Source organism: Haliotis rubra, unplaced genomic scaffold (genome assembly GCF_003918875.1).
Source record: "Haliotis rubra isolate DU_JTF1 unplaced genomic scaffold, ASM391887v1 Scf477, whole genome shotgun sequence".
Taxonomy (NCBI): Eukaryota; Metazoa; Mollusca; class Gastropoda; order Lepetellida; family Haliotidae; genus Haliotis; species Haliotis rubra.
In genome coordinates this window covers 330742-355849 of record NW_025767165.1, presented here as the reverse complement: position 1 = coordinate 355849, position 25108 = coordinate 330742, and the positions used below count along the sequence as shown (strand labels likewise).

General features: G+C 38.2%; 1 protein-coding gene across 1 annotated transcript in view; it reads right to left on the bottom strand.

The window, feature by feature from the left end:
* LOC124290880 (sodium- and chloride-dependent glycine transporter 2-like) overlaps window positions 1-24624 on the bottom strand; it is a 29559-nt gene extending 4935 nt beyond the window's left edge. The window contains exons 1-12 of the mRNA XM_046727726.1: window positions 24465-24624; window positions 24006-24137; window positions 23324-23602; window positions 19832-19963; window positions 19007-19280; window positions 18065-18197; window positions 16807-16941; window positions 16066-16169; window positions 15514-15638; window positions 8914-9014; window positions 8441-8614; window positions 7229-7327 (exon numbers count right to left, since the gene is read on the bottom strand). Coding sequence (XP_046583682.1) covers window positions 7229-7327; window positions 8441-8614; window positions 8914-9014; window positions 15514-15638; window positions 16066-16169; window positions 16807-16941; window positions 18065-18197; window positions 19007-19280; window positions 19832-19963; window positions 23324-23602; window positions 24006-24137; window positions 24465-24624 — 1848 coding nt within the window. The remainder of the gene's footprint in view (window positions 1-7228; window positions 7328-8440; window positions 8615-8913; window positions 9015-15513; window positions 15639-16065; window positions 16170-16806; window positions 16942-18064; window positions 18198-19006; window positions 19281-19831; window positions 19964-23323; window positions 23603-24005; window positions 24138-24464) is intronic.
* Window positions 24625-25108: the final 484 nt, after the last annotated feature.

Genomic DNA, 25108 nt, shown 5'->3' with positions numbered 1-25108 from the left:
ATTACTGTCCAGCTTCTTACAGTTCAATCTTTTCAAGGATATCATAGTTGACATAGGTACAGTTATCCCCGACCTTCTATCGAGTATATATTAAGGAAAATATGGCATAAGTCAACACCGGGATATTTAAGAGTATTCAAGTGATGAGGTGATATATTATTATAGATTATATTAGTTTGGTAATGATATGTATGTTTACTAGGGTCACAGCAAATACACTATGAGGCGAATACGACATGTTTTACGAATATATAGTAATATCTATGCATGTAAACTTTATGGTAAATATCAAAGAATTATAAGAAAAAACATGTCATGTAATTGCTTAAGTTGAAACATTTAAATGATACAATGTATTTTCTATTGCGAACAATGCCGCTTATGGCCTAAAGACATTAAGACAAGAGACGCTAATGAATGACTTGGACATATTCCTTTTTGCGTATAATTAAGCCCGAGAGACATTTCACTACTCAACACCTGGAACCCCTCGCTGATTGCCCGGCCCGCTGTTGCGAGCTAATTAGTGCTATTCACACCTGATTTCCCTAGCAGGTTTCGGGGATGACAGGAAACTGTCTAGTCGTACAAACAAGCTCTGATTGTTTAATTGTGTTGTAAAGAAACAAGTTAATAGAAAGCAGGTGTGAATACATATCATGTATGGCAACGTTTTATGTAATTTTATTTTGCAAGTTTCTCTTGTAGACCTTTGGCGGCTTGTACGTTTATGTTTTATCAACATATGTATGTATTCTTTGTATGTAAGAGATGAAACATACATAACAAATTCTTTCCCTTATATCATTGTGTGAGGTTTAATTTTACAAAATATCTATGACAATGACATTCTGTAATTTACATACATGCTTTATAATCTTCTACGATATTAGCGTTTTTGCAGATAGATTTCTACTGTATACTGAATATTTCAAGGAAGTACTATTACGCTATTCTGTGACTAACAAAGAGCACATTCATAACTTTGTTTCATCTAGATTTAATGCAAAAACATACGTGATCATACGAACATACATATAAAAAGTGTATAATACAGATTCCTAGTATAGACATGCAACAAAGAGTCACGTGTTAGGGCGTCATCAAATTTCCCCAGTAGAACATGCGGTATCTCAATCGCTCAATATCGTGGCTGATCATTTGTTGTCTATGACCAATCGTATCACGAGATACCTTTCACAGAGGAAGGGACAGGTGATGGGGCGTGGGCGAAATTTCTGAGGACCACGTTTGGTCACTCAACAGCTGGATAGAGATTGATTATTGGCTATACCGTTGATCAGTCGATATGCTGGGTTTCGGCTTTAACAACTCAAGCTATCATGTAACAGTTTGTGTATTGTAAAAATACATAATCGTAACGATCTATGAAATATACACATAAGACAAATAGGAGTAGATAGATCTCAGAGATCGAAAACACATTTTAGTGTTTTCCGATAAGTAAAGCAAAGTGATTGAAATACAACCATTGAGTAGAGATAGTATTTATTTTCATATACATTTTACGCACACAGCCAGTACATAAAACATAATGGTTTGCTGTACATGTAAATATAATCTTCACCTTGATATGAATGAATATCCAAATTAAAGTACACGTATTATAGATTTCAAAAAGTGACACGATACTGAATTATTATAATGTATAAACTTGCGGTTTAATCCCCCCAAATGTTTATGAAGATGGGCGTGCCTATATTTATACTGAATGTAAACGAGGTTCATAAGTTTATAGATGTGCATGCATGCATACAAAGAGGGGCGTGACTCCCTAAAGCAGGTTGTCCAATGATATAACATCGCATCTGTTTACTTTACACTTGTCACGGGACAAACCTTTCAACAAGGGCGTAACTACACATGCATTCTACCGGAGGCTGTTATTTCAAGGTGGAAAGAGGTGTTCAATTATCTCATTACTATAATATGATTGATTATACGCATGTGTATCGATACCGTAACTGATATACTATCCAGCTTTTTTTGACGATTGATCAATAGAGACTGAGTTCATTGATACACGTGATAATTACACCGGATTTGATAATTACAGAGATCAAATAGAAATGTTTTACACAATGCTCATGTAAATTGGTGTGAAGGGGAAATTTATGAAATTTATCTTCAAGATGTACTCATCATTATGTGCTTGTGTTAGAACTGATACTGGATTATCATCTTATTTCAACTGTAATGTTGGCACAAGGCAAGGATGTATTTTAAGTCCTCACATTTTCATTATTTTTATAAATCAACTATCACAAATGCTGGAGAATGATGGGGGAAGAGGTATTTTTATATCTTAACCAGCCAAGGATGTTAATTCTCTTCTATTTGCTGATGATGTCTCATCTGTATCTGACAGTGCTATGCAGTTCCAAAGGAAAATTAATGTTGTTGAAAGGTTTTGTGCAGAGACTGGAATGAAGGTGATTCTGAAAAAGACTAAAATAATGGTATTTCGCAATGGAGGTCCGCTCAGGGATTATGAGAAGTGGTATTTAAATGGAACACAAATTGAGGTTGTTAATATGTATAGATACTTAGGTATTGTGTTTAATCCAAGATTATCATGGACAAAAGCGAAAACCTGTTTATCGTCTCAAGCGACGAAAGCCATATTTTCTATCAACAATTATCAAAAACGTTTTGGATATATTAACCATCATTGTTTAAGATATTTGACTCTATGATTGCACCAATACTCTGTTACGGATCTGAAATATGGGGAACAAGCTACTGTAAAATTATTGAAACTGTGCACACCAGATTTTTCAAGTCATTTCTTAAAGTTAGTAAAACTACCAACAACCACATGGTTCTGGGAGAGTGTGGGAGAGCTCCCTTCCAGTATCAATATATCTCAAGAGCAGTCAAGTACTGGTGCAGACTGATACAGATTCCACGAAACAGACTTCCTTATCAGGCATATCTAATGTTGAAAATTCTCGATGATAATGGTAAAACAACATGGGCTTCTCATATTAGGCTGATATTATTCCAATATGGATTTGGTTTCTTATGGATATCTCAAGAAATTGGCTGTATATCCACATTCATGGAAATTTTTAACAGAGATTCTATGACTGCTTCACTCAATCTGGCATGCATCACTATTTTCGTCACCCCAAAAAGGAAATACTATTCACAATTTAAATCATATGATCTCTAAGCGTCGAACCGTATTTAACCAGGGAATTGCTACCGAATCAACGTAAAATCATAACTCAGTTTCGGTGCTGTAACTTCAGACTCGCAGTGGAATGTGGCCGTCAAACAAACACCCCGTATAATGAACGTCTCTGCCTCTTTTGTCATGCTGCTGGCCTTGATTACATCGAAGATGAACTCCATATTTTGTTAATATGTCCAAAATATTCCAAACAAAGATCTGATTGTTTTTCAATACATCTGACTCAACCACCGACAATTGAAACCTTCATCCGATTGTTGTCATCAGGCAATATACATATTTTAAAATCATTGAGTAAATATCTTTCACAAGTTCGCCGTAGAAGGAATGAATAACTGTAAAACAAATCAATACTAAACTTTACTTAGCTTTACTCAGTATGTATTAACTTTTGCCAAATGTATGTATTATGGGCCTTTGGCCTAAATTACCGAATAAACCTGTCTGTCTATCTGTAAATTGCACAGAAAACTGACAAATTCAACTTTTAACAGCTTGAACAAAAATACTTGAAATACCTTTGTAAGGTTTACATGTAATAACTTATGATATTACTTCTGTCTATGTCAAAGAAGTTTTTGAATTACCAACTTACTGTATTTTGTGACAAACGTAGTAAAAGATTTCATTGTTGTAATAACACTGACATGTATTATATTCGATGCAAAGGCGCGACTTATCACTTTATATTCCATTAGGTATTATGTGTTACGATATTTCTATAGCGCACATATCCAGGCAACTAGTGCTTGCTCAAGGCGCTGGTAACATTATCAACTTTAGAGTATGGAAAATAACTAGTTACAATTCAGTAAGCTTTAAATTAGTAAGTTAAATTATGTCTAATCTATACGAGCTTGGATGTATAATTATTTGGGTTTATACATTATGTTTCATTATATGAAACATGAAAACGTAATAATACCTAAAAATTAAATTCAAACTATTCTAGTGTGTTTGAATTCTTTTTATGTCCTTGAAATTTTGATATTGTTTCCTTTTTATCCCACCGGCATGTAATGCGGTGGGATATAGTCGTCGCCTCGTCCGTCTGTCCGTCCGTCCGTCCGTAATCATTTTGTTTCCGGAGCATAACTCAAAGACCGTTCGATATTTTTTAACCAAAATTGGTAGATATGTCAAACATAACCTAAGGTGGTGCCTTTTGCTATTTACAGATTATTGTCATTTTTATTTTTCTCGGTTTCCATGGAAACGTTTTGGACTTAGTCTTAAAGAAGGGTGGGCTTCGTTTCCGGAGCATAACTCAAGAACCGTTCAGTATTTCTCAACAAAACTTGGTAGATATATCAAACAGATCCTAAAGTGGTGCCTTTTGCTATTTACAGATTTTTGGCATTTTTATTTTTCCCGGTTTCCATGGAAACGATTCGGACTTAGTCCCAAAAGTGAGGGGTGGGCTTCGTTTCCGGAGCATAACTCAAGAACCGTTCAGTATTGTTCAACAAAACTTGGTAGATATATGAAACAGAACCTTGAGTGGTGCCTTTTGGTATTTACAGATTTTTGTCATTTTTATTTTTCCCGGTTTCCATGGAAACATTTTGGACTTAGTCTCAAAAAGTAAGGATTGCTTTCGTTTCCGGAGCATAACTCAAGAACCGTTCAGTATTTCTCAACAAAACTTGGTAGATATATCAAACAGATCCTAAAGTGGTGCCTTTTGCTATTTGCAGATTTTTGGCATTTTTATTTTTCCCAGTTTCCATGGAAACATTTTGGACTTAGTCTCAAAAAGTAAGGATTGCTTTCGTTTCCGAAGCATAACTCAAGAACCGTTCAGTATTTCTCAACAAAACTTAGTAGATATATCAAACAGATCCTAAAGTGGTGCCTTTTGCTATTTGCAGATTTTTGGCATTTTTATTTTTCCCGGTTTCCATGGAAACGATTCAGACTTAGTCTCAAAAGTGAGGGGTGGGCTTCGTTTCCGGAGCACAACTCGAAAACTTCTCAATGTCTTTCAACAAAACTTGGCAGATATGTGAGGCAGATCCCAACGTGGTGCCTTTTGCTACTTACAGATTTTTGGCATTTTTATTTTTCCCGGATTCCATGGAAACTTAGTCCCAAAAGTGAGGGGTGGGCTTCGTTTCCGGAGCATAACTCAAGAACTGTTCAATATTGTTCAACAAAACTTGGTAGATATATGAAACAGAACCTTGAGTGGTGCCTTTTGGTATTTGCAGATTTTTGTCATTTTTATTTTTCCCGGTTTCCATGGAAACATTTTGGACTTAGTCTCAAAAAGTAAGGATTGCTTTCATTTCTGGAGCATAACTCAAGAACCGTTCAATATTTTTCAACTAAACATGGTAGATATATCAAACAGATCCTAAAGTTGTGCCTTTTGCTATTTGCAGATTTTTGGCATTTTTATTTTTCCCGGTTTCCATGGAAACGATTCAGACTTAGTCCCAAAAGTGAGGGGTGGGCTTCGTTTCCGGAGCACAACTCGAAAACTTCTTAATATCTTTCAGCAAAACTTAGCAGATATGTGAGGCAGATGCTATTTGCAGATATTTGTGATTTATTATTTTCTCAGTTTCCATGGAAACAATTTGGACTTAGTCTAAAATCAAGCTGGACTTTAAGTAACTGTCAGATGATTTGTTCTTTCAAAGATGTAGGGGCCGGGGGGATATGTCATCTTCTGATGACTCTTGTTATTAGAAAGTTGAAGAAAATATAATATTCAGTAACCTCAAAACCATTACATCTAATTCAATCAATGTGCATAAGAAGTATTTTATTATCCATTCCCAATGAAGAGTACCAGACACTTACCTCTGTAAAAGCATCATAATCCCCTTTCTCGCCGACATGTGTTCATTTGCCAAATGCTGTATAAGCCTATGATAATGATTAGCAATTCCTATCAAAACACTTTAAATACTTCTTCTGATTGACACTAAAGGTAGCATCTCTCGTAAGAAAGGCTAATATTTGCTCAGCCCTACTAAATTGGTTGAAATAATAGGTACAGTGCGATTTTTAAAGTACGACACACACATGTGCGTCTCTCGCTGAATAAGAGGTGCTTTCTGTTGACGGATATATGTGGCTCTCGCTGTGAGAAACCGCCAATTACCTGCCCCATAAACACGTCACTCGCTGTGAGGAGCTGATTAATTTGCCCCATATGTGCGTCTCTCGGCCTAAATTAGTTAAAGACACTCTTGAACACATTCGTAGTGATCACGAATAATGAATAATTTGAATTCATGGAAGGGATACGGTTGGATTTCCCGAATTCACGAGTGAATTGAAGCAGAACTAATGGAAAGTCAGGATAAATTTAAATATTTCCCCGTTCATTTGTAGAGGTAAGATGAATCATGATTCAAGATTTCCCACAGGTCGTTAATTCTGCACTAAACAAACGTGTCAAGAACAAATAAATGTGTTGAATTATCAGCCAAATCTTGAAGTGCGGAACCCAGCACACTACCGTGGCTGAGGTGTATTGCAACAAGAATAGGCTACCATTTACAAAACCACAAACTTTAGAAATGTTATCTTTTCGCCATTTTGAAACCTTATATTGAATTAGTGCCGTATTTTACAGGGAGAACAGAAACAGAAATCAACACGCTTATTTTTGAGAAATTGAAAGAGTGGCCAGGAACAAAACACAAGTACGATAAAAGCTGATATTTATGAAGATGGTTTTATGTAAACATTCCAAAACCAATCTCTAATAATTTGTATAGAGTGAATAATAATCTGATTGGTCTTTCAGTGCAAGAAACATTTCATATAAACGGCAAACTCCAGTCAAATTCAAACGTAGATGAGTGTAGAAGAAACAACTCATGATAAGAAAGGTCGAAGTTTTCTAATACACTATTTCAAGTTCTTTTCGTTCAGGAGACAACACAACTGCAGAAGTAAGCTTTGACAATATTTTGCTGTTTATGCTCTTGTTCCTTCTGATGGTGGTGCTTCAGTACAAATAACTTCCCTTACACGTGTAAGCATATTTCTCACAGAGTACTCAGTTTTCTTTAAACTGTCTCGATATTCCTTCCGTCGAAGTGGATCTGCTGGACACCACACCTCCTCTGGCCTCAAGGCCAGTTTGATACTCTGAAATGTAAATGTGTTACTTTAGTTTTTGACTTTACATAGAAAATGAATCAGTCCAATTCCAATGTGTCCAATGCTCGCATGAATACAGCAGCAAATGCAGTGGTCCATTACTTGGTCAGCAGTAGGGGTGACTATTGAGGGGGGAACAGCTATTTCGATAGCGATAGTCTACTGCAATATACTGTTGCAATAGCGATAGTCTATTGCGACCAACCATAGTGTTTTCTCCTTGAATTGCCTCATTTAAAGTCATTTCCCAAATGCATGTACAGTTTATATGAAATAAAAACAAGTCGAAGTAGTTTGAGTCATTTCAGACAAGAAACTTCAAACCAAGATCTAGTAAACAGTTAAAACAAAAACTTATTGTTATTCACAATTTCAAACTCCAAGTCGCGTGCCGTGTATGCCGCAATGTTTGTTTAAGAGGTAACAGGGGCGGATAACTCTAATTCAAAGTGAACGAATCTGGTACTTCCTGTATTTATCAACGGAAGTCAGTTACTTAACTATCGAAAGTCACACATACTATCGATGCATCGAAAGTTTTTCGTTTCTACCATCGATTAATTGTTATCGGACACTCAACAATTGCAATCCATCGATATTTCGATGCATCGTTACAGAACTAGTCAGCAGTGACACTGATAAAGTTACTAATATAGTTTTAAATCATCTACATTTTTCTGGAAATCCTAGTGAGTGAAGCGGCGTAAAACCAAACTCAGTCAGTCAGTCAGTCAGCCTAGTGAGCGGGCGGGCGAGTGAGTGAGTTTTAGCATTATTCCAGCAATATTACGGGGGTGGGGGGTGAGGGGTGTGCGCATCAGAAATGGACTTCACATATTTTGCTCATGTGGGGAATCAAACACGAGATTGAACCACTAGACTTCCCATGGAAATCTTAGATTCCGGATATATGCACATCTTTGAGTTACCCATGCATTCTCCTTTTCTGTCAATCATTCACATTTTCTTTCAATTGACAGTCTCAGATATCCTTAATGATATAGTGTTTGATAAACTGTTTGTATGCAATGGGCCTCAACCATATCCTGCATTGTCAATCTAAAACTAACAATGCCAGTAACACTGAACCTTGGCAGGTACCTCTTTGAGTGTGTGGGACACCAGGTGCTTCCTCACTGCTTTGATGGCATAGATTGGCAGAGGAATAAGTGGAGCTGATGCAACGAACCAACCAATGACACTGGCATAACCTGGATACGTGTACTTGCCATAGGAAGGTGGTTCATATCGTAGTAGGGACAGTAACAGCACGGCCTGAAACAGCCATAATGGTTGAAAAAAGAATATGGAAAATGGTTGATTAATATGGATTCCTCATATAACATGCATTCCGGTGACATTCAACTACAAGTCATGTTTCACGGGAATGTACGAACGAATGTTAATAAACATTGATTGACAAGTATGTTGCTGCTTGCATCTGTGGTTATACTATATAATACTAGCTCGTTGAACTGTTTTCTTACATTTTCAAGATTAAACCCTTGAAATCCCAATGTTCATGTTAAAATGTGCCAAACTGTAGAATTTGGATCCACCCCTGAATTACTTACCAAAAGCACTGCAGGAAGTACGAAGGCCCAGAGAATCTTAAAAGGGGTTGCAAGGGGTTTCCCTAGCATCATCTCAATATCATTGCTGAACTGCTTCAAACCTTGAGTAACAAGAAAAGTCTTTAAAAAAGGCAACGTTGGAGACACGAGAGTAAATCAAGAAATTTAGTGAGAAGTGTGAGATGATTTGTGTGTGGGTGGGGGTGAAACTGATTTCACAAGCATCACGATGATCATACCTCCGTCTTTTAAAGACTTGCTTCTATTAGAGATCGGTACTCACATCGCAAATACGGTACTCTCATCTCCAGTACATGCCATTTCATATCAAAGGTCTTTGTTATGCCTAACCATGTGTGGAAATGAAGTTCTAGTGACGGACAGAGGACACATGGTCCTTTATCTTACCTCACACATAAATGTCACTTTCTGATTGGCTGAGCGCTCTTCTTTTATTTTCAATGTACCCCGCTTACAAGCAGGTAACATTTCAATGTACCCCGCTGTCAATGGCTACTCATTTGGTACTTCGTGGTAGTAATTCTTTATCTCGAATAACATTGAATCACGTTTGATGTACGAACATTACCGATGTTTTGTGAATGGAAATCGATGGAAGGGAGATAACTCTAAATCTGTGTTTCTTGTCAGCAAAATCTAGCGATGGCTAAAAAAAGATTGTACCCGTGCTTCAAACAATTCAAAATTAATATTAAGGTGTTCGGTAAGATAAATACGTTGTTCACTGGTCCCTCGGGGCCCATGGGTTTCAATGTACCCCGCTGTCAATGGCTACTCATTTGGTACTTTGTGGTAGTAATTATTTATCTTGAATAACATTGAATCACGTATGATGTACGAAAATTACCGATGTTTTGTGAATGCAAATCGATGGAAGGGAGATAACTCTAAATCTGTGTTTCTTGTCAGCAAAATCTAGCGATGGCTACAAAAGGATTTGTACCCGTGCTTCAAACAATTCAAAATTAACATTAAGGTATTCGGTAAGATACATACGTCGTTCACTGGTCCCTCGGGGCCCATGAGTTGATGTACCCTCGATGCTTGTTTATGTTCCCCTCGCCCTTCGAGGGTACATCAACCAATGTTCCCCTCGAGACCAGTGAACAACTTATAATATAGTGCCACTGTCGGGCCAGCCTCTGTAAGCTCGCGTGGGTTCGCACAGTGATTACTGAGACGGTATAACATGTAGCAGTACTCCACTCAAGTGGAAATTGGTCCGCTGACATGGCCAAAGTCTATACTATGAACACATAATGTCTCTCAGAAAGTGGTCAGAGGAAACAAATGTTATATCTGGGATAACACTTTCTTTACACTTTGTCCAATTTCTACTACTTTGTTTATGGAGTCCTGTCCGTATTTAGAACAAGAAGGTATAATCCCGAATATAACATTTGCTAAAAGTGTATAGCATTCCACAGTGATGTTTCTTTCAGCCTCACCATAAATCCAGACAACACCGACACACTCCAATGTACAAAATAGTAGCACGGATAAGGCACCTAAATACCAGTCCAGCAGCTGGGATATGTAGGGGCCTCCCTGGAATGAATGAATTAAGGGTCTTTTTACCTAACTGAATATTCCCTGAGTAGTATAGGGAATAGCGGTACGGGACCACAAAGGTGCACCAAGCCTATAAGCTCCACACTAGTCAATTCGGCTCCCAGAGTAAAAAAAATAAATTTAGTGTTTTCCACAAAACTGCATTTGAGTTTTTGGACCACTTTTTGCTTGCATTGTTTTTTCTTTGTGGTTCCCAGTAGTCTATCCAACCCAAAGACAAAAACAAAAACAAAAACACCAGTTTGGTCGATGCAAGTGCACTCATATAAGGGTCTTTTTATCTAACTGAATATTCCCTGTAATGGGACCCTCTAATTTGATTGTGGCTTTTCTAACTGAATATTCCCTGTAATGGGACACTCTAATTTTATTGTGGCTTTTCTTGAAATGACACATCCGTTGATAGTATCAGGGTTGGCATGTCATTACACAGCAGAACCACACATAGCATATTCGTATGTTGGTACTAAGTAGTGGTGTGACAATTCTTCGACACGTATCGATGCATCGATCCATAGGCCGCCGATATAGTGAATCGATACAAAGTTTTACATTGTCACATATCCCAATACGATACTTCAAATGGGCCACGATTCATCGATGTTTAACTTTGAATATTGCCGAATCACGATATCTGTCAAGATATACTATATTTAAAATCAGCACAAAGTTCATTCTATTATGTGACTGTAATAAAAGCATTAAGTAACATGCAGATATCAAAGATGTTTTTGATCTATGTTTTCTGTTTATAACAGTATTATGTTTTATTTATTTTGTACTTGTTTTTAAAAAATGTGCCTAATGTAAAGTTTTTTTTTAAATTAAAGTTTCTTTCATTTAAACATTGTTTTTGTTTCGATCTTCAGGTGTTTTATAGTTGGTGTTAGAATTAGTATCGTGATACGTATCGTATCGCTACCATTATATCTGGATTCGTATTGTATCGCAGCTTTAGTGGACAATACTTTGGCAATGTATCGTCGTGACAAAATTTTTAGTATTGTGATGCATAGTATCGCATGTTGTATGCCAATACCATCACTAGTACTCAGGTGTCAATAATACTTTGTTCATTTATCTTCACAACAGTCACAGACTGACATAAATGTGTGGTTGTGACAGCATATAGATTTCTGAGGGTTCTATTTTTCTATTCTTCAGCATGGAGCTAAACATCGTCAAGGAAACCCAGACTATTTTAGCTGATCCACTGGATGATGTCTGTTCAAACATCAAGAGGTCGTGTATCCAGGGCAACGCTTTGTCCATTGTTGTCCAATTGTACGTAGTGCCCCGAGAAAGATACACATGCTTTCTAGACTGGACTCATTGTTGTAATCATCGCTCGACATATTTCTGTTAGAAATTGTATTCATTTCTGTATAACTGAATAAATTGTTTGGACTCAAAGTGAGTGAGTGAGGGAGTGAGTTAATATTTATCGTCACATCGGCAATATTTCAGCCATATCCTGATGGGAACAATTATTGTTATTATACAATTAGAAATTAAAAGTCCGTTGTTGAAGAACAGTAAAACTACAAGTATATCACCGATATTAAATTAAAACTAGCATTGGACTCAAAGTATTATTTATCTGCATTCTGAGCTAGCTCCAATGTTGACAGTTGTTATCATCGTGTCCTTACCTCTGTGCATAATATAATCCCAAGCAAGAAGCTTATCCCGCACACACCAGCTGTCACAAGATGGCGTCTTTTGGTTAAAGCGGCCGGATATTTGTCTACCAGGGCTGTTGTAAGGACCTCGACGTTCATAAACTGAAATCAATAGTCAGTTAAAGAGCATATAGATATAGCAATTACTAACTCACAAAATGTAGCACGGATCGTTTTCAATATTCATATTATATTTCGGATATCGAAAAAACATAGAAATATGAATAGAGGTATAAAATATTCTGAGTCGTTGTCATGATTGACATTTAATGAAGCCAAACTATAACTGATAACATAGAAAGATTTTCAAAGTAAAACAATGAATTAATATTGATTTTGTTTTCGAAATATGTGCATTCTTGAAGTTATACGATGATTTTAAATTCATACAGAATGTGCAGATTTACAAGCGTCGACCAGTCAGAAATGATACGATGATATTTTCACTCGTTCAGTGTGGTCGATCTTACCTGTGAATCAAGTCCGGCTGTAAGCAACACCAGGAAGAATAGAAATGACCAGACTTGTGGCATTGGAAGCTGGACTAAAGCTTCTGGGTACACAACAAAGGCCAATCCTGGACCTGCCAAGTATAGGTAACATAGTTCGAACATAGTTCTAAACTTTGGCAGCTGAAATATTTCAAACGTTCTTGAAAATAATACAAATATAATAACCATTCAAAGAAACTATGCTTTATTAAAATTTGATCTAAATTTAAAAACATAAAAAATGAAACCTTTCCTTTTAAGCCATAGTAGGATATTGAATGCAAGACCAGGATTACAATTAATTTTCAGTCATGCTTTCTGTTTGTAAAAATAATTATCATATCTTCTATTTTTGAGTGAATTCGGAGATAACCTTCTTTTGCACAGTAGTTTGGTATCAGTATGTTACCATTAGCGATTGCAAAGAATCCAATATTAACCTTAATTCAAGTTACTATCACAATACATTGACAAAAAACAAATCTAGTGCAGTTGCAGTGCTGATAACTGTGATCGTGTGACATAATCAAGTGCGATTAGTTTCAAGATTCTGGCATACAGTCGTCACAAAATCTCATGAGTATCTACAACAGAACACAATGTCAATATGTGGCGTAACCTCCTACAATTGCACTCACACCCCGGACCCTCCTACTCATTGGCCATATCAGACGTTGAATCTGACGTTGAGGTAGTGCGTTTCATTCTGGGTGGAGGGCTTGTTCCAGATACATAAATAATTTGTACTGGGTGATCTCTCTGACTTATTCTGAGACCCATTATGTCCCAAACATGTTCTATGGGATTGGGATCTGGACTCCAGGCGGGCCAAGGTTGAATTGTTCCCGCCTCTTGACGTAAGAAATCACCAACGGGACGAGCACCATGTGACCTAACATTGTCTTCCACGAAGACTGGCCATGTTTCAGAGGATGGTCAACGAAATGTGGTACAACAAGCCTGTTTAGGACTGACTGACTGAGTTTAGTTTTACGCCGCTTTAAGCAGAATTCCAGCAATATCACGGTGGGGGACACCAGAAATGGGCTTAACACATTGTGCCCAGCCTGTTTAGGATGTCAGTGATGCACCGTTCTCCATTTAGACTTTCTTTGATGGTCACAGGATCAAGTTTACAGTTATGTAAGAGTGAGTGAGTGAGTTTTGTTTTACACCGCTTTTCGCAATATTCCAGCAATATCACGGCGGGGTACACAGAAATGGGCTTCACACATAGTGCCCATGTGGGTAATCAAACCCGGATCTTCAGTGTGACGAGCGAACGCTTTAACCACTAGGCTACCCCAGCGCCCCAGTTATGTAAGAGGTAAACCCCCCACACCCCCTACTACCAATGATCCCCTGTAAAAGGCCTTTGCTCCGATGTTCTGCTGTGCATATGCACTGCTAAACACGAGGCCGGTCATCAGCGATGAACAAAAGATCAGTGCACCCTTTCCAATGACATCAAATTTCAAACTGTGTGCTAATTGTGATATAAAAATACCTTACTCGTTGGGTTTTAAAATCATAGCTGTTGTGATATCCATGTGTATATATTGTTTCACTGTGGATAGCCCCATTCTTCATTATACCATATAAATACTAGGATGTGGTCCTAAAACACCACCTGCTCCTACAGCAGTTCCTCTAATGTGTGATGTGGTATCTCCTGTCATGGCGGTAGCACTGAGACTGAAGCTGAATTTGAATGTGAGACAGATCCTGTGGACCTTACCCCTGAATAGTGTTGCAAACCCCTTTTGCACAATGTCACTCCTGTGCAATATTTTAAGTGTGTTATTCATATAGTGCCAACCTCGGAACAAATAGAGCCTTCGCGTCTTTGCGGAAACAATTGCCAACTGGTATACTTTAAAGCATGGCTGAAGGTCAACATAGGAAGGAATGTGATGTGATTGTTATGGAGGAGCATGTACCCATAAATTATATGTACAAAGTAAGTGACCCCCTTCCTTGTCATGTACTCATTGAACGCCCCCAATAATTTAAAAATATTTTTATGTACAAAATTGCTGATCCCCCTAGTTCCTGTGTACAACCTGTGATCTACATTCAGTTGTTGGCAATCTATGCCCTGTTTTATATAATTGTTTTGTCCTCTGTTGTTAAAATGTTTTAAATTTTATTACTAGTTTTAAAATCTATATCTGTGATAAGTTAGTTGTTTTAGTGTCCTTCGTTGACCGGTTTTTGTGATTTATCTTTAATTAATATAATTCTACACTTTGATTTAGTCACGATATGGCTGAAATACTGCCGATGTGACTGAAAATCTTAACTCACTCACTCATCTGACTCGACCTCATTACCCTTGACTTAGCCATTATACAAGGAAACATAGCACATTATGTATGTCAGGTTGATCACATTTTTACAAGAAATAGAAACAGCAGCATTTGTCATATCTATACTGGACAAAATAGCTAGGGATATATGTAAATTTTGAAATTATGAATACTGATCTATTTATTCATTGACACACTGATACAATATCAATCATAAAAATACCAATATCCCTAACTTATTTTGTCCAGTATACATATTTGCATCTGCATGTATTAAAAGTTGTGTTTTTCAGATATTATTAGCTTTTTTCTATATCCCGGTGTGTTTTCACATTTCCTTTTCGCTTTGGGCGATGAATCTAGGTGAAAACTACAAAGTATTCGACACAGCCATGTTCAAGAGTTCCACTGTATATTATGCAAATAATGATATCAATATCAGTCATGAATTCATTTGATAAACTAAAAAACGACAACCTTTTTGTATTAACATAAACTACGAGTATGGACCTATTGAATACTCACCACTGGAAACCACTCTTGAAATAGGAACACCAGTCTTCTCCGACATGACGCCAAGGGTGGCGAATATCACAAATCCAGCAAAGATGCTTGTTCCTTCTGATACAGCAGTCACGATGATGGCGTCTCTGATATATATAACATATTTCTGGGAGATAAGAGCAAGCTTTTCAACCACAGAATTTATGATAAGGCATGATATGGTGAAGAGGTTATAAAATTTACAATGTTTACCTTAAACACACTTGCGTTACAACTCGTATATGTACATCAGTCGCCTATTACGTTTCAAATAAATAAATAAATAAATAAATAATAAAATAAATAAATAAATAAATAAATAAATAAAATACATAAATAAATATATGACATGATGTACGGTTGAATTTGACTTGTATCATATGCTCCTGTGAAGGTGAACAAATGACTTGTGTATGCATGTGTCTATGATTGAATGCGCTTACCATTACACTTACACTATTTGCTAGTGATACGCATACTCATGAAAATTTATAGTTGGAACCGAGGTTTCCTAACAATAATAGTACGATTTACTTGAGACAGGGCTCATGGAACTGGCTGTAGCTGGAAGCAGTGCCAATCAGCCCCCAGCCCACTGTCAGAGAGAACATCACTTGGATACATGCCTCAAGCCATACCTGTTGAATAACGGAACTGACAATGTGATTCACTGTAAAACAGTTGTGATTGTAAGACACTGTTTCTGTTAAGATTCAGTAGAGTGAAGTGTGTGAGTGAGTGACTTTAGTTTCACACCGCTTTAGCAATATTCCAGCAATATCACGATCGGGGATACCAGAAATGGGCTTCACGCATTGTGGGGAATCGAACCCGGGCCTTCAGCGTGATGAGCGAACGCTCTAACGACTAGGCTACCCCTCAGTGTGTGATGGGTATGTATAAGCGTAATGTGTGAGATTTCAAGGTCACTTTGAACAGAACTCCAGCGTGTCGATTCCCCACAAGGGCACAATGTTTGAAACCCATTTCTGGTGTCCCTTCTCCGTGATATTGCAGGAATATTGCTAAGAGCGGCGTAAATTCCAACTCACCCCCACACACTAAGCTTATAAATAGCAAACATTACGTCATTCACATATTAAACTTAATATAACAATACCTCACTCACACATTAAAAGTATATATATCAAACATTACATCGTTCACAAATTAATCTTGTATATAGGAAACAACACCTCACTCACTAATTCACCTCATATACAGCAATCAACATTCAAACAGCCTTTCATCATTACGCTAATGACTTTAACACACCTGTGCGTGGAGGAGTCTACTGAAGTCTGGTGTGAGGTAGTACAGCAGACCAGCTCCAGCTCCCGGCAGCATCAGCATCCTTATGAAGATGGTCACCAGAAGAATGTATGGAACTATTGCCGTCACATACACAACCTTTGAACAGGATGAAATACCTTCAGCATCCACATCGCAAGCCCAACACAGTCTTTAGCAGCGTTACAAGTCGTTCGTTATGAAGTTTTACAAGCATTATGTTTTACAGTCAGGCCTAAAAACGTGAAAAAGCAGGTATGTGAGTGAGTTAATATTTAACGTCACATCGGCAATATCTCAGCCATATCGTGACGAAAACAATATATACAATAAAAAGTGAAAACATTTGGATGTTTAAATCCTGTCGACGATGGACAGTAAAAATACTATAGAATCACAGATATAAATATAAAACTAGCGAGCAAAGCTAAACCATTCCAATTAAAGAAGACAATACAGTATAAAACACAGGCTATAGATCGCCAACAACTGAAGTTAGATCACCATACTAGGAACCATGGGGACTTAGAGTACTTTTGCTACTAAAAGCAGGTATGTGTGCTGTCACAAGCAGTCCCATATACTGTCATAATCAACCCGACTTACTGCCACAATGAAGTCACACTCAATATATATGACGATTAGGCCTCAAAACTGTAAAAGCAAGGCATATAATCTGTCACAGGCATATTTAGCAACCAATCCGACTTACTGTCACTATGAAGCCTACATGCAACCAATCCAATAATCTGTAACAAACAGTCCTATATCCTGTAAAATCAGTCCTAAATTCGGATAACAAATTACATGTAAATAACGATCTCTGAAAGCATAAGAGAACATAAAAGCGGCCAAGATATTACACGTATGCCATACGGAAGCCGGCGTCGAATTTCTGGACGGGTGTAACTGTGTTTTTTTCAGAGACAGGATACGTTTGGGTCGCTGCGTCAAAACGAGCAGTTGTTTTGGGGACCGATAACCGATATTTAACGTCAGGTTAAGGCATTGTTTCCTGTATACTGTTTCACTACATTGTAAAATACTTCCTTCCTCAGTCAACTTCTTTTGACATCTTCAGGAAATACAATTTATTTACTGCATAAAACCAAACTAAGTCACAACGAATACCATTACTCACTCACACAAACACACGCGCGCGTCTACCTCGAAAACAAGAGTGTCCATACGTCTGTAAAACCATCCTCATCTTTCTAGGTATATAGTTCCAGATTATACGTACTTTCTCTATAGACTTTATTCCAGAAACCATGCAGAGACATATAATGATGCTGGAAGCAAAGAGACAGCCGACCATGTGCCACTGCACCGACCCAACCTCCTCCAAACCACTGGAAATACCTAGTGCGTTGTACCTACAACAGAAATGTCAGCCTTTAACTTCTGTGTTCTGCATATATGTGTCTGTATAACACACATATGTGTTGAACCTTTACAGAAGTGTTTGGTTTAATATTACCTTAGTGTTCTGTATGTATAGTGAGTGAGTGAGTGAGTTAAAATTTAACGTCACCTAGGCAATTTGCAGGCCATATAGTGACGAGACATGTTTTACATAAACAATAAATTTAAGTTGCTAAATAATCCGTCATCGAAGGACTGTAAAATAACAAGAGTATCACAGATGAAGTCTAAAACTAGCATGAACATGGAAAACTATTTTATTTACGAAGACAATACAATATAAAAACGGGCTATAGATCGCCAACAACTGAAGGTAGATCACCATACTAGGAACCATGGGGACTTACAGTGCCTTTGCTACCTGCATGGTCCATGTATATATAGTAGTGACGCACCCTTTTATATTCCGGTGATTCACAACATTTAGATACACAGTTAGCATTTGCACATGCCATGGGTCCAGAGACGCTCACCTTTTCGCAAACACATGGTATCGTGCTTATTTTGACAGAGATTCATAAACATATGTTCATGATATAGCCGGAATTGAACTATCGACTCTGCTTTTAGCACAGATTTCTTTATGGAATTGGAAAATGTTTTGTTGCTTTTTTACATGTTCGAATATTTGCTAATCGCATTAACCGTATCGTATCTTTATGGATGTAGAAAATGTTTTGTCGCTTTTATCTACATGTTCGGATATAAACTAATCGCATTAACCCGTATCGTATCGAATAAACGTATTATGTCACCATACTGCCAAAACTCCTCAGCAGCAGTATGAGCCAGTGTGTCGTTCTCCCACAACTCTCCCTCAAGACTGGATTCATTGCCTACAAATGCCCTGTTGCTGTTGAAGGTGCTAATCTTCACAGCTTCCACACACTGATCAGTGTTCCAGCTGTTGCCACAAGTTGTCCAGGGCAGAACGCTGGAACAGGACTTCACCATGTAATAAGTGGTCCACGCCAAGAGGACATTGTAGGTTGGGGTGAATGCTGTGCATGACATAATAGTACCTATGCCAACGCCTGAAAGTAAACCATAATGATATTTAAACATGACATTCGTCTTCGATCCCGTTTTGTGGCTAGTAAACGAAGCAGGATGCAGTGATTTATGTAAATGTTGTACATTTCTAATAATTATCAATATTTCAAGGCAGCAAGAAATTATTATTTCAAGCATATTAACCTTCTCTTGCCTGAAAAATGCAGTTTTACTTTCTACACTTCAAAGAGTACGAAATCCTTCCTAATGGACAATGGACAATATCATAACAGCTCATTTCTGAAATTGTCGTCAAAATCTGGGAGAATAGACCTTGTATCGTGCCAGTGGAAAGAACTCGGTCTAAAAAATAACAAGATAATAATGACATAAGTGAATTAACGAGAAAATAATCCAAAGCACCGATAAAAACATTGAAGCTACGAGATATTTTGCTACAAACTTTTTTATGCTACATAGATTAGGCTTTCATACCATTTAAATCCTTCCCGCAAAAAGGAATTTATGTTCAACTATAGACACGTATTTGTATAGACGTTTTGTCGAGATCTGGATGATGAGATGTGCCAACCTTTCAATATAGGACAAAAACTCCACACGCGAGGAGTTGCCATTCCCGAGAACTGAGAGAGGGCTGCCTCCAAGAAGAACATGGGGAATCCAATCACAAAGAGGCAGAGTAAGAACGGCAGGAGGAAAGCTCCTGTTGAAGAAACAAATGGATTCATTAGGATCTATATAAGACTACGTATTCAAGATAATGTATACAATACTCATGTGGGGTTTTGTTCTTTTTGAAGATTCGAGTTAACTTGTCTTTGGAAGCGACCGACATTATCGGGTAGTCAGTGTCGCTGATTTGGATAATGGAGGATGAGTGTCACGGCATAGATTATCTGGTGAAGACTCAGATATTCACGGGACTGCGGTCATGCAGCAGGAATGTCGTTGAACAATAAAGAAACGAACAAAGCGATTGGGTTTACCTCCACCGTTCCTGTTACAGATGTAAGGGAACCTCCACAAATTTCCAAATCCCACGCAACATCCAACCAAGGACAGAAGGTAACCCAGACGTGAATTCCACTTCATTCGTTGCTGTGGATCTGCACTGCAGCTATCGTCTTCAGATTTATCCTCAGTCATCTCGAACACTTCTACAGTATCATGATCATGGCAAGGATCCATTTTCTCAAGTCTAGGCCGTGCCATCTAGAAATGAATGAGATAACATGTCAGCAAATTTTAGTATGATGTTTTTCTCCTACAGACTACAGAAACGAAGGAGTACAAGGTAGGTTGTGCTCACTTGTCTGTGGACACTTGGCATCACCACTCTTTGGTTTATCAATTCAACTGACTGATTGAGTTTTCATTTTACGCCGCTTTTAGCAATATTCCAGCAACATCACGGCGGGGGACACCAGAAATGGGCTTCACACATTGTACCCATGTGGGAATTCGAACCCGGGTCTTCGGCGTGACGAGCCAACGCTTTAACCACTGGGCTACCCCACCGCCCCTCATCAATTCAAACCACCAAACAGTTGATAATTACAAACTGTTTACATGTAACTTCATAACTCCTTTTAAGCACGATATATCTGAATGATTATCTGCCGAAACGTATTCATGGAATATATTTGACATTTAAAGTTTCAGTTTTTCAGTTATAACGTGATCAGAACGCGTGATATATTAAACAATCTATAAATCAGGGCCTCCTTTCACAAAGCACTAAGGTGATCGTAAGCCACTAAGGTAACCTTAGTGCAGTGTTAAAGAATGGGAGTTAAGGTTAACCTTAGTAAAGGTTGCTTCGTCAAAGGAGCCCCAGACCTGTAATTAAAGGACAGCAAACTAATTGGACTGTCACAGGGTTATGTGTAAAACTAGTATATTTCCGTAGACTAGTTATAAGAATACATCATAAAAATGGGATTGTTAAGGATGTGGAAAGGGATTCAGACAACCACCAACCAAAGTTGCTCCATATATTGAGGACCATGGGAAATTAGTAATATGTGTGCGATCCATCTTGGCAATTATCAGTTCGTTAGTCAGTCAGTTAAAAAATTAACATGTGTGCGATTGAAGCCATGGAATGAGGAAAAATACTTTGAATGAAGTGAAACGTCTGTTCCTTGAATCGCCAATAAAACAACACCGCAATTTGATCTCTTCCTGGCATGACTGACAACCTCAGCCGACAGTAAGTTTAATTTCATGTTACCTATTGATACCTACATGGTTATTTGACTTATTTTTATCAGACTGTGATGAAATATCTAGTTTTCAGCCATTGTGTTACTATTGATTCCAACATGGCCGAGTAACAAACAAAAGAGACGTCGTGTTGGCTAGTATAGCAGTAAGATCATTTTGTTAGATTTTAAAGTGAAAGTCATGATCACGAGACAGAACAATGAACTGCTTAGATTTTGACTATTTACTGGTATCATTTGGAGAGTTTGCTTGACCATCAACAACATCTCTGACTTTATAGTGGAGTAAAATAAATTGTAATGGAGGAGCTTCTACCTTGTTGACCGAGACTGGCATCTAAACATGATCTAGTCACATGGTAGGCACCGTGCAATTTGATTGGTTGTCCTATGAAGTTTGTAACATCCATATTGCGGTGAATCTGGTCTGTGTACCTGCCCTACCCTGTTTGGAATCTTGATCACAGTCATGCTGAAGCGCTCGTAAAACTCTCAATCAGTGCGTCTATTGGGAAGCTAATACAGCTATTCATTTTGCTTTGCCTCAAATTCTAACTTACGTGAAGCCCTGGTAAAAAATATGCATTTTCCAGACCATACAGCTCTGTCAAACCACTAACCAAAGACAGACAAGACTAAACAAACATAATCACGGCCTCCATGGATGGATCTCCATCAGCAACGAGCTGGAGGGACCCGTGAAGATCATGGTTAGAACTGGTCTAAAGTAACCAATGCTTGTCGTAAGAGGCGACTAACGGGATCGGTGGTCAGGCTCGCTGACTTGGTTGACACATGTCATTGGTTCCCAATTGCATAGATTGATGCTCATGATGTTGATCAGTAAATTGCCTGGTCCAAACTCGATTATTTACAGACCGCCGCCATATAGCTGGAATATTGCTGGGTGTGGTGTTAAACATCAAACTCATGAGCTGGGGGTAGTGAGCCAGTTCCCTTCCCTCGGTCGACCATCGCAGAAATTTTCTCCTGGCAACCTTAAATTCAAATCGGACTGGAATAGTGCTCACCATCCCTTCCAAACTGACGGTGAGAGTGTAAAGAAGATGGAAACTGATCAAAGCTCACCAGGCATGTTGTCTACAGAATCGGCACTTCGCAGAAGGGCTGCGACTCTTGGACTGTCTCCTCCAGACAAGAAATGAGTGAGTGAGTTAAAATTCTAACGTCACCTAGGCAATATTTCAGCCATATAGTGACGAGACATGTTTTACATAAACAATAAATTTAAGTTGCTAAATAATCCGTCATCGAAGGACTGTAAAATAACAAGAGTATCACAGATGAAGTCTAAAACTAGCATGAACATGGAAAACTATTTTATTTACGAAGACAATACAATATAAAAACGGGCTATAGATCGCCAACAACTGAAGGTAGATCACCATACTAGGAAACATGGGGACTTACAGTGCCTTTGCTACCTACATGGTCCATGTATATAGTAGTGACGCACCCTTTATATTCCGGTGATTCACAACATTTAGATACACAGTTAGCATTTGCATTACGCCATGGGTCCAGAGACGCTCACCTTTTCGCAAAACACATGGTATCGTGCTTATTTTGACAGAGATTCATAAACATATGTTCATGATATAGCCGGAATTGAACTATCGACTCTGCTTTTAGCACAGATTTCTTTATGGAATTGGAAAATGTTTTGTTGCTTTTTTACATGTTCGAATATTTGCTTATCGCATTAACCGTATCGTATCTTTATGGATGTAGAAAATGTTTTGTCGCTTTTATCTACATGTTCGGATATAAACTAATCGCATTAACCCGTATCGTATCGAATAAACGTATTATGTCACCATACTGCCAAAACTCCTCAGCAGCAGTATGAGCCAGTGTCGTCGTCTCCCACAACTCTCCCTCAAGACTGGATGCATTGCCTACAAATGTCCTGTTGCTGTTGAAGGTGCTAATCGTCATAGCTTCCACACACTGATCAGTGTTCCAGCTGTTGCCACAAGTCGTCCAGGGCAGAACGTTAGAACAGGACTTCACCATGTAATAAGTGGTCCACGCCAGGAGGACATTGTAGGTTGGGGTGAATGCTGTGCATGACATAATAGTACCTACGCCAACGCCTGAAAAAAAACCATAACGATATTTAATCATGACATTCGTCTTTGATCCCGTTTTGTGGCTAGTAAACGAAGCAGGATGCAGTGATTTATGTAATGTTGTAAATTTCTAATAATTATCAATATTTCAAGGCAGCAAGAGATTATTTCATGCATATTAACATCTCTTGCCTGAAAAATGCAGTACGAAATCCTTCCTAATGGACAATGGACAATATCATAACACCCCATTTCTGAAATTGTCGTCAAATTCTGGGAGAATAGACCTTGTATGTATGTACCTTGCTACATAAATTAGGCTTTCATACCATTTAAATCCTTCCCACAAAAAAGGAATTTATGTTCAACTTTAGAAACGTATTTGTATAGACGTTTTGTCGAGATCTGGATGATGAGATGTGCCAACCTTTCAATATAGGACAAAACCTCCACACACGAGGAGTTGCCATTCCCGAGAACTGAGAGAGGGCTGCCTCCAAGAAGAACATTGGGAATCCAATCACAAAGAGGCAGAGTAGGAACGGCAGGAGGAAAGCTCCTGTTGAAGAAACAAATGGATTCATTAGGATCTATATAAGACTACGTATTCAAGATAAGGTATACAATATTCATGTGGGGTTTTGTTCTTTTTGAAGATTCGAGTTAGAACTGGTCTTCAGTAACCCATACTAGTCATACGAAGTAATTATGCTTGTCTTTGGAAGCGACCGACATTATCGGGTGGTCAGTCTCGCTGATTTGGATAATGGAGGATGACTATCACGGCATAGATTATCTGGTGAAGACTCAGATATTCACGGGACTGCGGTCATGCTGCAGGAATGTCGTTGAACAATAAAGAAACGAACAAAGCGATTGTGTTTACCTCCACCGTTCCTGTTACAGATGTAAGGGAACCTCCACAAATTTCCAAATCCCACGCAACATCCAACCAAGGAGAGTAGGTAACCCAGACGTGAATTCCACTTCATTCTGTGCTGTGGTTCTGCACTGCAGCTATCGTTTTCAGATTTATCCTCATTCATCTCGAACACTTCTACAGTATCATGATCATGGCAAGGATCCATTGTCTCAAGTCTAGGCCGTGTCATCTAGAAATGGATGAGATAGCATGTCAGCAATATCATATTCAAATTTTAGTATGATGTTTTTCTCCTACAGACTACAGAAACGAAGGAGTACAAGGTAGGTTGTGCTCACTTGTCTGTGGACACTTGGCATCACCACTCTTTGGTTTATCAATTCAACTGACTGATTGAGTTTTCATTTTACGCCGCTTTTAGCAATATTCCAGCAACATCACGGCGGGGGACACCAGAAATGGGCTTCACACATTGTACCCATGTGGAATTCGAACCCGGGTCTTCGGCGTGACGAGCCAACGCTTTAACCACTGGGCTACCCCACCGCCCCTCATCAATTCAAACCACCAAACAGTTGATAATTACAAACTGTTTACATGTAACTTCATAACTCCTTTTAAGCACGATATATCTGAATGATTATCTG